Source organism: Nasonia vitripennis, chromosome 4, assembly GCF_009193385.2.
Source record: "Nasonia vitripennis strain AsymCx chromosome 4, Nvit_psr_1.1, whole genome shotgun sequence".
Classification (NCBI taxonomy): Eukaryota; Metazoa; Arthropoda; class Insecta; order Hymenoptera; family Pteromalidae; genus Nasonia; species Nasonia vitripennis.
In genome coordinates, this window is record NC_045760.1 from 4343552 (window position 1) to 4355739 (window position 12188).

A 12188-nucleotide genomic window follows, 5' to 3' on the forward strand; every position below is an offset into this window, starting at 1 on the left:
GTTCGAGCTCGAATCGATCCGTTTAACGCAGAGAGTGCGCGCTGCACGACGGCCTGCGTTCGATTTCAAACTTATCTTCGTTTGTACGCGCACTCAGCGCAATAATGCATTACACGCGCGGGGAGGAGTGCATTATAGCATGAAAAAGCCAGGCCAACTTTTTGAATGGAAGCGGAATCAAAGGACGTTATCAGTGGCATTCAACGAGGTACACGGCTGCATCAGCGTCATATTTACATATTCCGAGAGCGAGAACGAAAGAGAGTAGGGAGAAAGAGCTCACTCAATTACGCGAGCTGATAACTCGCCCTCGCGGCGCTGATATACACCTCCCCGGTCGTGTAAATTGAAATTCTCCCGGCGGGCGGACAAAGCGAGCAAAAATCGAGAAACTAAAGAGCGCGCGCTTGAATAATTCAGCAGCGGCGGCGATGGACTAATCGTAAAAAGCATTACTCGAGTTTTTGGCGCGGCGTAAACAAGCTTCGCGACGACGTTTACTCCCTTTCTCTCTCTCGCGCTGGGCTGGGCTGGGCAAGCAGCGGTAATGGAAGCGGAAAGCTCGCGCCTCGAAGAGGAAGGCTACGTGCGGTCGCGGAATAAAAATAGAGAGGGAGAGAGAGAGAGAGAGAGAGAGAGAGAGAGAGAGAGAGAGAGAGAGAGAGAGAGAGAGAGACAGAGGGAGAGAGAGAGAGAGAGAGAGAGAGACAGAGAGGGAAAAAACGTAACAAGTGGAAAAATATAATGGCGACAGAGTAACGACGTTGCCGCTACGTGACGCCGCGCTGGCTCGAGGTATTGCCTTGGTTCTCTCCTGAGACGAATTCCGACGCATCCCTGGAAGCCAGCTCGTTTATTTTTCCACCCTCCCTCCCTCTCTTCCTCTCTTGCTTTCCAGATGGAGGTGCATTCGCGGATCGTTGCACGATCGCCATTCGTTAGGGGCTGGAATATCAAGAGCGGAAAAAGCGGCCGCGCGCTAAGACAGACGGGGGAGAGAAGGAGCAGAGTGAGAAAGAGAGAGAGAGAGAGAGCTACCACTCGGGCGAAAAACTGCGAGGGCGAGCAGCTTCTGCTGCAGCTTTTTTCCTCTCCCGCGCTCTATCTCACCTGCTCTTTTTCACCGCCACACGCGCGAGCCGTCTCTGGCTAACGTCGTCGAGAAGAAGAGCCAGGTGATGCGCGCGCGTGTGTCTGTGCGTATAGCTATACGCGCTGGAAAAGGCCGCCCACGACTCCCCGGGGACGAAACTGGCCTCCGAACACGGAATCGCGGATCCGGTGGGAGCGTTGTTCCTCTTCCCGCTTTACACTCGCCGACCCCGCAACCAGACTGCTTGGCGCCTCTTTGCTCTTTCTCGCTCTCTTTTCTTCCGCCTCGACTCTCGCGGCCTTCTTTATGCCCCGCTTTACTCTCCTCTTTGCGCGGCGTCTTTTTGCAGCTCTGCTCTCAGCCTCTCCCCCACGAGGGACAGCAGCTCGCACTCGCTCCGCTCCTCGTGCGTGTAATAGCCCCGGAAAAGTGCTGCGCGCTTTAATCAGCGGCGCAGGTGCATTAGTCCGCGACGATTCCGGGCGGCCACTCGAATATTGATGCCAGACGTCGTCGACGTCCCTCTCTGCGTGTATAAAGCAATAAATAAAGAAAGAGAGCCGCGCGTTATAGTCACGGCGCATGAAATATTTATGCTAATTTTCCGCGTAATAATCCCGAACGAGGACAACCGCGGTTCTAATCAGACGATACGACGCGCCTCGGATATTTATGTTAATTTCGAACGCTAGGCGCGCGACACGTCCTCGGAATTCCGGCATTCTCTCTCGGGCGGGGATTAAGCGCATATTTTCCACGCGGGGGAGACAATTCGGCGGGTGAAATCCGGCCTGCCTAACACCTTATTAAATTCCGCCGACCAAAGCTGCGATTAGCGAGGACGGGACTCGTTTTTTCCCCGCGAAATCCCCGGCTCCGGTTCTTGCCCTTAGCTGAATTGTGGAATCGCCGAGCATGCCGCATCTCGTCTATTTATTTGCACCTCCGCGCTAGTGCGAGCTGTATAAGCGAGAGAAGGTGAGGGACCGCGGGAATATTCCTCGCGGCGGCTCATCCGGGCGTCGAGCTCGCGCAGATGTTATGCAAACGCTATGCAGATTGAAGCCGTCGAATCTCAAGTAAGATTTAGCTAAATGGAATCACTTTGAGCTTGCGAAAGTCACTTTTCCGCCCCTTGCGCCTCCAGCTCCGGCAAGTCGATTTCCATGCGGATCGAGCGCAGCAGTCTACTCACCGTCCTTGACGCAGAGGGCCCCGATGATCCAGAAGGAGAGTAGCGGCGCTACGAGGAGGCGACCGCTGCCTCGGCGCCGTCGGCCGCAAGCTCGCGCTCTCCTTCGCCACGCACTGGTAGCACCGGCCTCGGTCATGATCGACGCTGTCTTCCCGGTCAGGCCGGCCAGCGGCGGCCGCGGTGCTGCTGCTGCATAATACCCAACTCAGTTCCGCCGGTCTCGCATGTCACACCACACTTGTATTCTCCGCACGCACTTATCTCTCTATCTTTCTCGCTCTCTGTGTATCCCTTCTCCACCTACTCTGAATCCTTGCCGCCTCTCTCTACTTCCTGCACTTCATGTCGCACTCGCGCTCGTCTTGTCTTGTCCACTGCGGCCCGGCCGAGCCATGTCACGCGCCGTACAACGAACACCTGCGGCAGCCTACGTACTTTTCGCACGTGTCGCGCGCTCGGCGCTCATATTTCTCGAGACTCGTGCACACCGGTTCGCCGACGCCGCGCCGCGTAAACAAAAGCCGTTCGCGCGTCAGGGCTCCTTTAGAGCCGGACCCGGTTCACTGGTCATCGCCGCGCGCGCGGACGGCGAGTAAAAAACCGACGGGGTGAGCGCGCGTCCGAGGGAGAGAGGGAGAGAGAGGGGCTAGAAGCGCAGCGGAGCTGCCGCCATGGGGTCCCGAGATTGCGCTGGCTCTCTCACTCTCTCTGTGCTGGCAGCACTACTGTCGTCACGTCGATCGAAAGAGGCGAGCGGAGCGCGCGAGCGGCGAGCTGCGCACCCGCTCCGCACATCGCATGCGTATTGAACCAAGCGCCGCCACCGCCGCAGCTCGGGAAGCAGAGGGAGAGAGAGCTTGCACGGCGCTAGCGACGCTGCTGCTGCTTCTGCTGGCCGCTGTTCCGTGTACTATAGCCAGTGCTTCTTGAGCACGCTGTCGGCCGCGCGCTCTACAGCCGCATTGTGTTGGGCCGACCGATTGAACTGAAGCTGAATCCGAGTGTGCAAGATGATGGCGCGTGCCTCCGCCGGGCTACGGGGGATGAAGCGCGTGACCTTGTTTCCATGATTTCCCCGGAAACAAGGTCGGACAACGGAATTTCGCTTCTTGCGCGCATCAGTGCTTATTCGTTGATCGTGGACTTTGGCCCGAAGAGCTATGACAATGGATTTTTCTTTCCTAAGCCGCGCTGCTCGCCGCAGCATGCAGATGTATCTCCGATGTACACGGCAAGGGTGAGACGAGATTTATCTCCGTCTAGATCGCGATCCGAAGCGAGGCTTTCTGGCTATTCGTCGAGAGATCTCTGTTCTCTGCGTGTACTTTGAGAAATGCATGCGATTAATTATGGCGGAAGCTCACAGCGCACTTTCATCAAGCTAGCACGAAATGGCTTATTTCCTATTCGGTTTACAGGCATTTCTGCGACTACATCTGTATGGATATGAGCTTTTGCATTTTTTTTAAATAACGTTCGCTTGATAAACCTTTGAACAAAATTTAAATTGGATTTTTTTTCGGGACGGGATTTTTTATTTCAAATTAATTTTTTTGTATCATCTTGTGCTATTTATGTACCTTACGCTCATTTTCTATGCATTTATTAATTCGATTAGATCAATTTTTGTCGTTGGACTCTTTGACTTGAGAGACAAATCTCTTCATTTACGAGAGGAAATTTAATCACTCATTTCGACCCAATAAAGTTGAATGATTACTAACTAAGCATAGCTAACAATACGCTGTCGCTCGCGTACTCATTAAAAATATCTACAAATCTCGGGTCGACGGGAGGATTTAATAAAGCCCAAGTGCATAGAATATGACATTCAACGTGCTATATTATGCTTCGCCCGTATAAGCAAACATAACGAATCGTAACTCTGCTCGTGCAGAAAAAAAAGAAAATTCCGTTATCAGGTCAGATCCATTATGAAAAGCTGCATACTCATCGTAGGATAACAAGCCCTCGCTCGCACGAGCAGCTGTCTCGTTTAATTAAAAAAATATTGTTCTTATTAAGAGGGAAGCCCCGAGCACGGCGCGAGTCCCTCTTGAATCGAGCGATTGGCCGCAATATTTATGGCCGCAACAACTGCGCGCACGTATACCTGAGCGCGCCGACTTCGCGCGAGCATAATCAAGAGAAATGAACAATAAATTCGGCATTGTTATTACCGCAGGCCTCCCTCGAGCCTCCTTCCCATTTTCGGGGGCGACCTTAAGCGCGCACGCAACACACACACACTGCCGCGGAGAGTTCGAGAGTTTCGCGAAATTAGAGGGAGCAAATACTGCAGCCCGGGGAGAGAAAGCGAGAAAACTTGTGGAAGCCGAAGAAAGGCTGACTGGCCCGAGTGTGGGAAAATCTGTGGGGGGAAAAGTGGAGGCCTGTCTGCTAGTTATTTGCCTTGGTTTATTAATGGTCCTAGTGCGATACCGCTTATAGCTATGAGAGCGACTGCCTCGTTGCCTGGGCGAGCGAGCGCGGCACGTACCTAACCGAATTTATACGCAAGAGAGAAAGCTGTTGCTTTTAAGGATACGCCGCCGCAGTGGCGAAGCGCGCACTTTAAAAGCGCGTCCGTCGCCTCTCGCGGCTGCGGTTGTCACTTGGATGCTGCAGCATCCCGCTGTCGTCTGGAATAAACAATGGGGCTAATCAGCGAGCAGCACCAATCAGGAGGCGAATTTTACGCGACCCAGAAGTCCAGAACCGTGGAGCGCTAAACGCGCGACTCTCGGAAAAAGACTAGAATTAATGTTAGCTCTTATATTCTCTTGCTCTCTCTCTCTCTCTCTCACACTCTCTCGCTAGCAACGTGAAAAATATTTCGAAAGAGCATTGCTATGGTGCTCCTCTCGAGCAAGAAGAGAATGCCGCTGAATTTAGTTTGTTCTTCGTTTACAATATTGTTGAATTTTTAATGACAAAGCTGAAAATACAAAGCGCAAGATCCATCGCAGCGTTCGATCCTTGTCCGATACGTAACTTAATTATTCATCTATTATATTATAGGGCTAAATTCTATTCTGGCATTTCCCGCCAAGAAATCCGTTATCCAATCGCGTGATAGTCATCGCAAAATCTCTCCCTTTTATCGCTCAATACAAAACGCTCTAATGCCAGTGCTTGGAAATCAATTGAAAGAGGCGTCTCTGTTGATACGTCCCTTTGCGGCCAGACGATGGGCTGCTTCAATAAGTACATTCTCAGTCGGTTGCGCGGGTGTTTGTGTGCTTAGCCATTGCCGAGAATCAAATGATGCGTACGTATCGAACGGTTTGAGGGCGAGGCCGATTAAAGCAGCTATACGTTGCGTCGACGCTTTGGTAAACCCACCGATGGCGACTGATCTGTAACGGTTCGAGTCCAGTGAAATCCTACGGTCTTCCACTCTCGGTTCTCCCGAACTGCATATACGTACATAGACGGGGCACCGCTGTGGCTGGTCTCGCTCGTCGAGAGCCGCGCGCGCACTCGCTACTTCCGAAGCAGCCGGCGATAATGTCCGAGAGCGCATCCGTGAGAGAAATGCACGCACGCCGACGACGACGACAGTCTGCGATGACTGGCTGCAGCAGCGCACGGTATGAAGGAGCTTTACGGTCCTCCCTCGCGGGTTATGTCCGTGTTATTGGTCATTAATAGGTCTATGAATCTCTTGAGTACTTGTTTGCTCCGCGGCGGCGCAGTGTGTCGCGGCCAGCCGCGCGCGTTCCCATTGTTAATTTCACTGCCGTATTTATGGGCCCGGGTCGATAATTCGCAAACCCGGACTCGCCACCGCCGCACGCGGACATCTTGATCGGTTTGCGCGCCAGTGGTGTATACAGATGCGAGCGGAAAGTTCCAACGACGCTTTTTACGTGCGCGATAACGACTCGATAATGAACTGTGCTGCGAGCGGCTCGGATAAACCGCAATGCAAACTAACCATCGCCGCGGCGCTGCTTTATGCTCTGTCGTTCGCTTTTCCCCTCCTCTGCTCTTTCTCTTTGTTGTCGCCGACGAGTCGTGCTTTCATCAAAGTGCGTTCGGGCTAACAACGTTACAAAGCGTGATTTACATCAAAGATACTCTGTTATATTACAGCTAAAATTTTACTCCGCTGTTGAGAGAGAGAGAGAGAGAGAGAGAGAGAGAGAGAGAGAGAGAGAGAGAGAGAGAGAGAGAGAGAGAGAGAGAGAGAGAGAGAGAGAGAGAGAGAGAGAGAGAGAGAGAGAGAGAGAGAGAGAGAGAGAGAGAGAGAGAGAGAGACATTACAGCTTCTTTGTTTTTCATTCGAAATTTTAAAACCATACTGAAGCGCGCCCGAGTTTCTAGCGATGGTAACGATTAATTTTGAATTTCCGTTGTCCGCTGCACGGACGCAACGAATATATCCAAGGGCGAAAGTCCGCTTACGCGCGCATGTACACTTGCTCGTGATAATCGCTTTCGGGTCGAAGCTTGCAGAGCAGCCACTCTAACGCACTCTATTCTGTTTCCACAATGTTTCGTGCAAAGCCATAACAATGCATACTTTACTCAAAGTCTCTAGTCAATGGCAGCGTCAGAGCTGGGATTACATGATTGTGAGCAACTTCGAAACTCAAAATTGTAATACGCGCGTTTCCAATGCGAGGCTCAGTCGGAATTTCGAAAATCATGTTTAGCAGTGTCGGTAAACGCGTATATACTTCGTGTATTACATCCTTGTCAACGAAGAGGACAGCGAATGTCTCAATAAGACCCCAGAGTGCAACTACGTTAACATCTTTGTTTCATCAGCTCTCTCTCTCTCTCTCTCTCTCTCTCTCTCTCTCTCTCTCTCTCTCTCTCTCTCTCTCCCTACATATATATAAATAATACAGTGGATGGCGTAATTGCTTTCTAAGCGACAACAGCTCGGCCAAGATCTACTCGTTCTCTCGGCGGGACCGTAAAACTCCGTGCTATATATATATATATATATATATATATATATATATATATATATATATATATATATAAAAGACCGCAGTATCCTCCGAGGTAAGCTCCGTATATACGCCGCTGTATAAGGCTGTTCTATATCTCGCGTCCACCTTTAACTGCCTTAATGACCGCGATATACGTCAGATCTCGTCGCGCTCTTGCTCCCTTTACGCGAGCGCTATCATTTCGACGAAGCTTTTACAGCGGCGGCCGGCGGCAGGCATTCTTCTTCTGTGCAGCACTGTCGGCGTTTCCTTTATTCCCTGCAGTCGTCGTCGTCGTTGACGTCGGACAGTCGCGAAAAATTCCTTTCTCGCTGCGAAGAAAGGCGACATACTCGTACGGCGAGAGGGAGTTAAAGGGAAATAAACAGCCTCGCAGGTGGAAATCAAAAGATGAAGTGCGGCTGACGGTATGCCCGTCACGGAATTTTCTTTCTCCGCTGTTTTTCAGTTTGCCTCCCTTTTTTACGATTCTCCGAAGCATCAGAGGGACGGATGGACGGGAAAAAAGTCGGAACGTCGCGCGGAATGGCTGCCGTATAGAGCGAGAAGTAATATAATATCTTATTGTTAGTCATAGGCTCGCCTGACGCGTAACGGCTTTGCGAAAATTTCGCGTAAACGCGGAAACCGAAGAAAAGGGAAGCGCACGGCTCTTTTATAAACATTCCTCGCTCCTTTCAGGCTCTTGATGTATATCTACTCTTGATATATGGATACTTCTAGATGCGTCCTCCTTTCTTTAGCGCGCGAGCTTTCTCTCGTAGCGTATCACTCGTGGCTCTGCAGCGCAGCGCGCGGCAATAAAAGTTTGATTAATGGCTTTTGCCATTAAAGGCAGTTTTCTCCGCTTTTTATTTTGTTTGCGCGTTTTAATTAACAGATGTTAATCTGCTCGTAAGAAAGTTTTAGACCCGAAGCTTCGCAACTTTTTGCTGCGCTCCTCCTGCTGGATACTAAAACGTTAACTGCGCTCGGCTTTTTTGCGCCTCCTTCGCCGTCACTGCTGCTGGCGTTGCTTGCTTTCGAAAACATTCTGAATTTTACGCGGGTATTATGAATGAAATGCAGCAAAACAAGCGCGATGAAGAGGGATGAACGGGGAGGAGGTTTGAAAAATCGTCTTTAATTTTTCCTCGCAGCGGTAAAAAATACTTAAATAATAACGTCGGGTATTGTAATGTAAATCGCGGGTGTAAAATTTTAATCGGATGTGCACGCATTTGTTTAACATTTTTAAAACAACCCCCTACGCGTAAGATAAAGTAAAAGATTCGTACGAAAAATACAGCGGATCAATATCCACATCATACCGTATGGGTATAAAGTTTGCAATAAAATGTGCATATCGGCGTACTTCAGAATTTAAGTAGATTAGTAAAACCTAATTCAATTTACGCAAACACTCATGAAGAGCTGCATTCATCCGTGAAGCATGTCGAATTTTAAGTTGCGCCAAGTTACGCGGTCGTCAATTGTATTAGTCAAACGACTATTTACTTTTGAGTTAAATAGGTATAGCAGAAAAAAAAAAGTATTTGCGAAATAGATTGTCACAGTGCAGCGGATAACTGTACGAAATTGAAAAGAGGCAAAAATTTGTTTGAAAATCTGGGCAAAGCAAACAAGTGCGAGCAGAGCAGAGCGGAGGAAAAAAATTTTGTTCGATTTATTTCAATAAAAGTCCGTTAGAGACCAACTTGCGCTCGTATGTATGTAGCGCGTGTATACGTGTATCAGAAAGTCCGGCGACTCGTTAGTCGGTTCCGTTCAACATTGCGATCAACTCAGCTGCGCTGCAGAAAAATGCACTTCGCTCTACCCCAATGTTCGACTAAGGGGAATGGCAAATAGACCGAGTATCTGTGCATTTCGTATATTGAATATCCTCGATACACGCAGTATTTTGACGGGAGACAAACACGAAACATTCGCTAACGTCGATATTTTTTCACTGGACGAGTTCAAATTCCGTGCGCTGCGAGATTGAACCGAACACATTTTCGCTAGAATTTGCTTTTATTTTAAATTATCAGCTTCATTTATTTTAACTGCGAAATTTTTTGGCTTGTTGCGCACAGCCAGTCGAGCAGAGAGCTATACATTGTGAGAATTAATATACGAAAATTACACTCGCACGGCTCTCTGCTAATTTATACCAAATTCAAAATTTTAAATCAAAATTCCTCGACGAAATAAATGACGAACGAAATCATCGAAATTATAGCTCTCGATTTGAAAATCGAACGGTGCGCGGCCGCTTGAAAAAGTAGCAAAAGGCCATTCGACCGGCCAAAAGATATAAATTTTCGGTGAAAAGCTCGAGGCAGTTTGCGCCTCTCTCTCTCTCTCTCTCTCTCTCTCTCTCTCTCTCTCTCTCTCTCTCTCTCTCTCTCTCTCTCTCTCTCTCGGCTGCAGCGCTGCTCAACGACCTGTGTCCTCGGTGCGCTTTTTCTCTGCGCGGGTGTAGCGCAGGGTTCGCCTAAGCTACCACGGTATCCGGTGAAAAGCGGCAGCGGTGAAATTTTGTTGCTCGCGCTCGAGGTAAACGGAGGGAATATCGGCCTTTAAAGTCGTCGACGGCAGCGGTGGCGGCTTCATGCATTTATGTATGAAAGCATCGATCACGCGTGCGCCGCTCGTTTCTCGCCACATCCCCAAAGAGGTAACTCTCTCTCTCTCTCTTTCTCCGCGTGCGCTGTGTATGGATATAACGATCGAGCTTTCCGGTGTATAGGCAAAAGGCTGTACATACAGACGTTAGCGCGGTGCAGCTCTGCGGAGAAAAATATTAATTGATAGGCGAGGAGATGCCTGTCTAGCTGGAGGAATCGAAGGAGCGGCATAAACGAGCGCGCGAGCGCGGAAAAATCGCGGGGAGGGTGCGCGCGCGAGCGTGATGAAAGAGTTGGGGGGCTTCTCGAGCAGCAGCACCCCGCCGGGAGTTATAGGAGCCGGAGGAAAATTGACGCAAACGAGCCCGAGCGAGAGAAAGGTAGGGAAGAACGTCAGTCGTCGAAACTGCCGGCGTTGTATATGCTAAGCTACATCAGGCTCTGCGCGGTCGGGGCTTCTGTGCACATCAGCCTGCAGTCGAGCGGCGGCAGTGTGTAACTTGGGCGCCGGTTGACGCGCCGAAGCGACGTATATCCGATAGATCTCGGAAGAGGATGACGTGCCGCGAATGAAGCTTTTTTCGCGCGCCCAGATGGATGTGTGCCTGTGTGTGTGCGTGTGTACATATACATGCGCTGCACGCGGCACAGCTGCGGGTGCGGGCTGGGAGGAGAAAAACGAGAGGGGCAGGCAGACGGAGACAAGGCGGCTGAAGCGCTTTATCGAGTTTTCGGCTGAATGCCACGAGCTGCGCTGCAGCAGTTCTTCTCTCGCTCGCGCTCTCGTCTATGTATATATAAGAAATCCCTTCTGGCGGCGATGGCGGGGGAGGTGTGTGTGTGTGTGCGTATAGGTATATGCGCACGTATACGCGCTACTGTGCCGATGCCATGTCGGACGGAATTCAGCGGCATAAAGCGACGTCGGGAGCCGTTTCTCTATTTGCCTTTGACACGAGCAGCGCGCGCTCGATAAAGATAGCTCTCTCCCCGGCTTTTTAGCTAATGCTTTTTGTCTGCAGGCCATTTTTTACGCTGTATTATAATTGGCCCGAGATCACGGCACCTGTTCGATTGCGCGCTCGCTTACGTATACGTACGCGCGCACGTCAGTTAGTTCGACGTGCATTATGTCGGGATATTGGCTTTTCCGTAAACCGACAGGGAGATATAACAATGTCGAGTTTTTTTCTTCGTCATAACGAGAGTGAGAGCTTATATGCTAATGAATAAACATAGCCGGAGTGTCGATAACGATGCGTTGGAGCTTGCTCTACGAGCCGGGACCGTCAATTACGTGATTAATTTTGCTGAAAATTGCGGACGCGCAGTTTCGATAAACATTATAATATGAGTCGGAGAGACGCGCGAGGGCAACGAGCGGCTCGCGGAATGACAGTTTGCGCGCGCGCGATGTAATGTCCTCCGGCTAATGCGCGGCCACGATTCAGCGAGTCGTTTTCATAATTTTGTACGCAATCATCATCGGGGGCCCGAGCGCTACTGCGATTATTATTTCGAGAGGCGGGGAATAACGTCACCACATAATCGATCGTCGCAAAGTACCTATATATACACACAAACGTGCGCGTTTACCACTCGAGTATAATCACTTAATACGCACTGTTTGAATTTGAATAATTCGCGCGCGCGACGCGAATTTCGAGTGCGTAGGTGCAAGCTCTCGGCTGCTTTTGTCAAAGCGGCTTTGGTGCGGCTGTGCTTGCTAAAGTAAAATTATCATCACTGACTCTCGCCGAAGCGATTTATTAATTAAAACGCCCGTCGACGCTGCCTTTTATCGCTCGCGGCTGTATTCGTTTCGTAATCCGTTTTTCGGCGACCATGCATGTATATTATAGATACATAACCGCCGAGAAATTGGACCGGACATTCCGCCGAGTCGGGGGAACTACGAAATCGAATTAGAAAGCCCCCGTATATTATCCCCCCGAAGTATTAATTTCGAGCATTGCCAAAATCTCGTGCGCCGGCTATCTCGCGCCTTCGCAAAAAACTTCGAAACAATTCGTCGGGCGATAAATCGCCCTTGGCCCGGATAGCGTACATATATCGAGGCAATCGGCCTGCGATAAGTCATCGCACACGCGCGTGCCGCATCGACAGCGAGAGTAAGATAAGGAGAGAGAAGGAGAGACAGAAAAAAGCAAAAGGGACGGTATAAAACGGGGACGATGAGAATAGGCAAGTGAGAGGTCGAGCTCGGATGAAGAAACAGCAGTGGTACACAGGCGGATGAGAGAAATTGCTCCTAATTAGATGTTACTCCGCGTCGCCGCGATAATTAGCGCTAATTGTTT

At 50.2% G+C, this 12188-nt stretch overlaps 2 protein-coding genes across 5 annotated transcripts in view; one reads left to right on the forward strand and one right to left on the reverse strand.

Annotated features, from left to right (window-relative positions):
- LOC100117265 (nephrin) overlaps positions 1 to 3022 on the reverse strand; it is a 117863-nt gene extending 114841 nt beyond the window's left edge. For all 4 annotated transcript variants that reach the window (XM_031928784.1, XM_031928783.1, XM_031928782.1 and 1 more), the window contains exon 1: positions 2289 to 3022. In XM_031928784.1, coding sequence (XP_031784644.1) covers positions 2289 to 2424 — 136 coding nt within the window. In that variant the 5' untranslated portion in view covers positions 2425 to 3022. The remainder of the gene's footprint in view (positions 1 to 2288) is intronic.
- LOC103316931 (testis-expressed protein 47-like) overlaps positions 1 to 12188 on the forward strand; it is a 154554-nt gene that overhangs the window by 116926 nt on the left and 25440 nt on the right. The gene's annotated exons all lie outside the window — the stretch shown is intronic.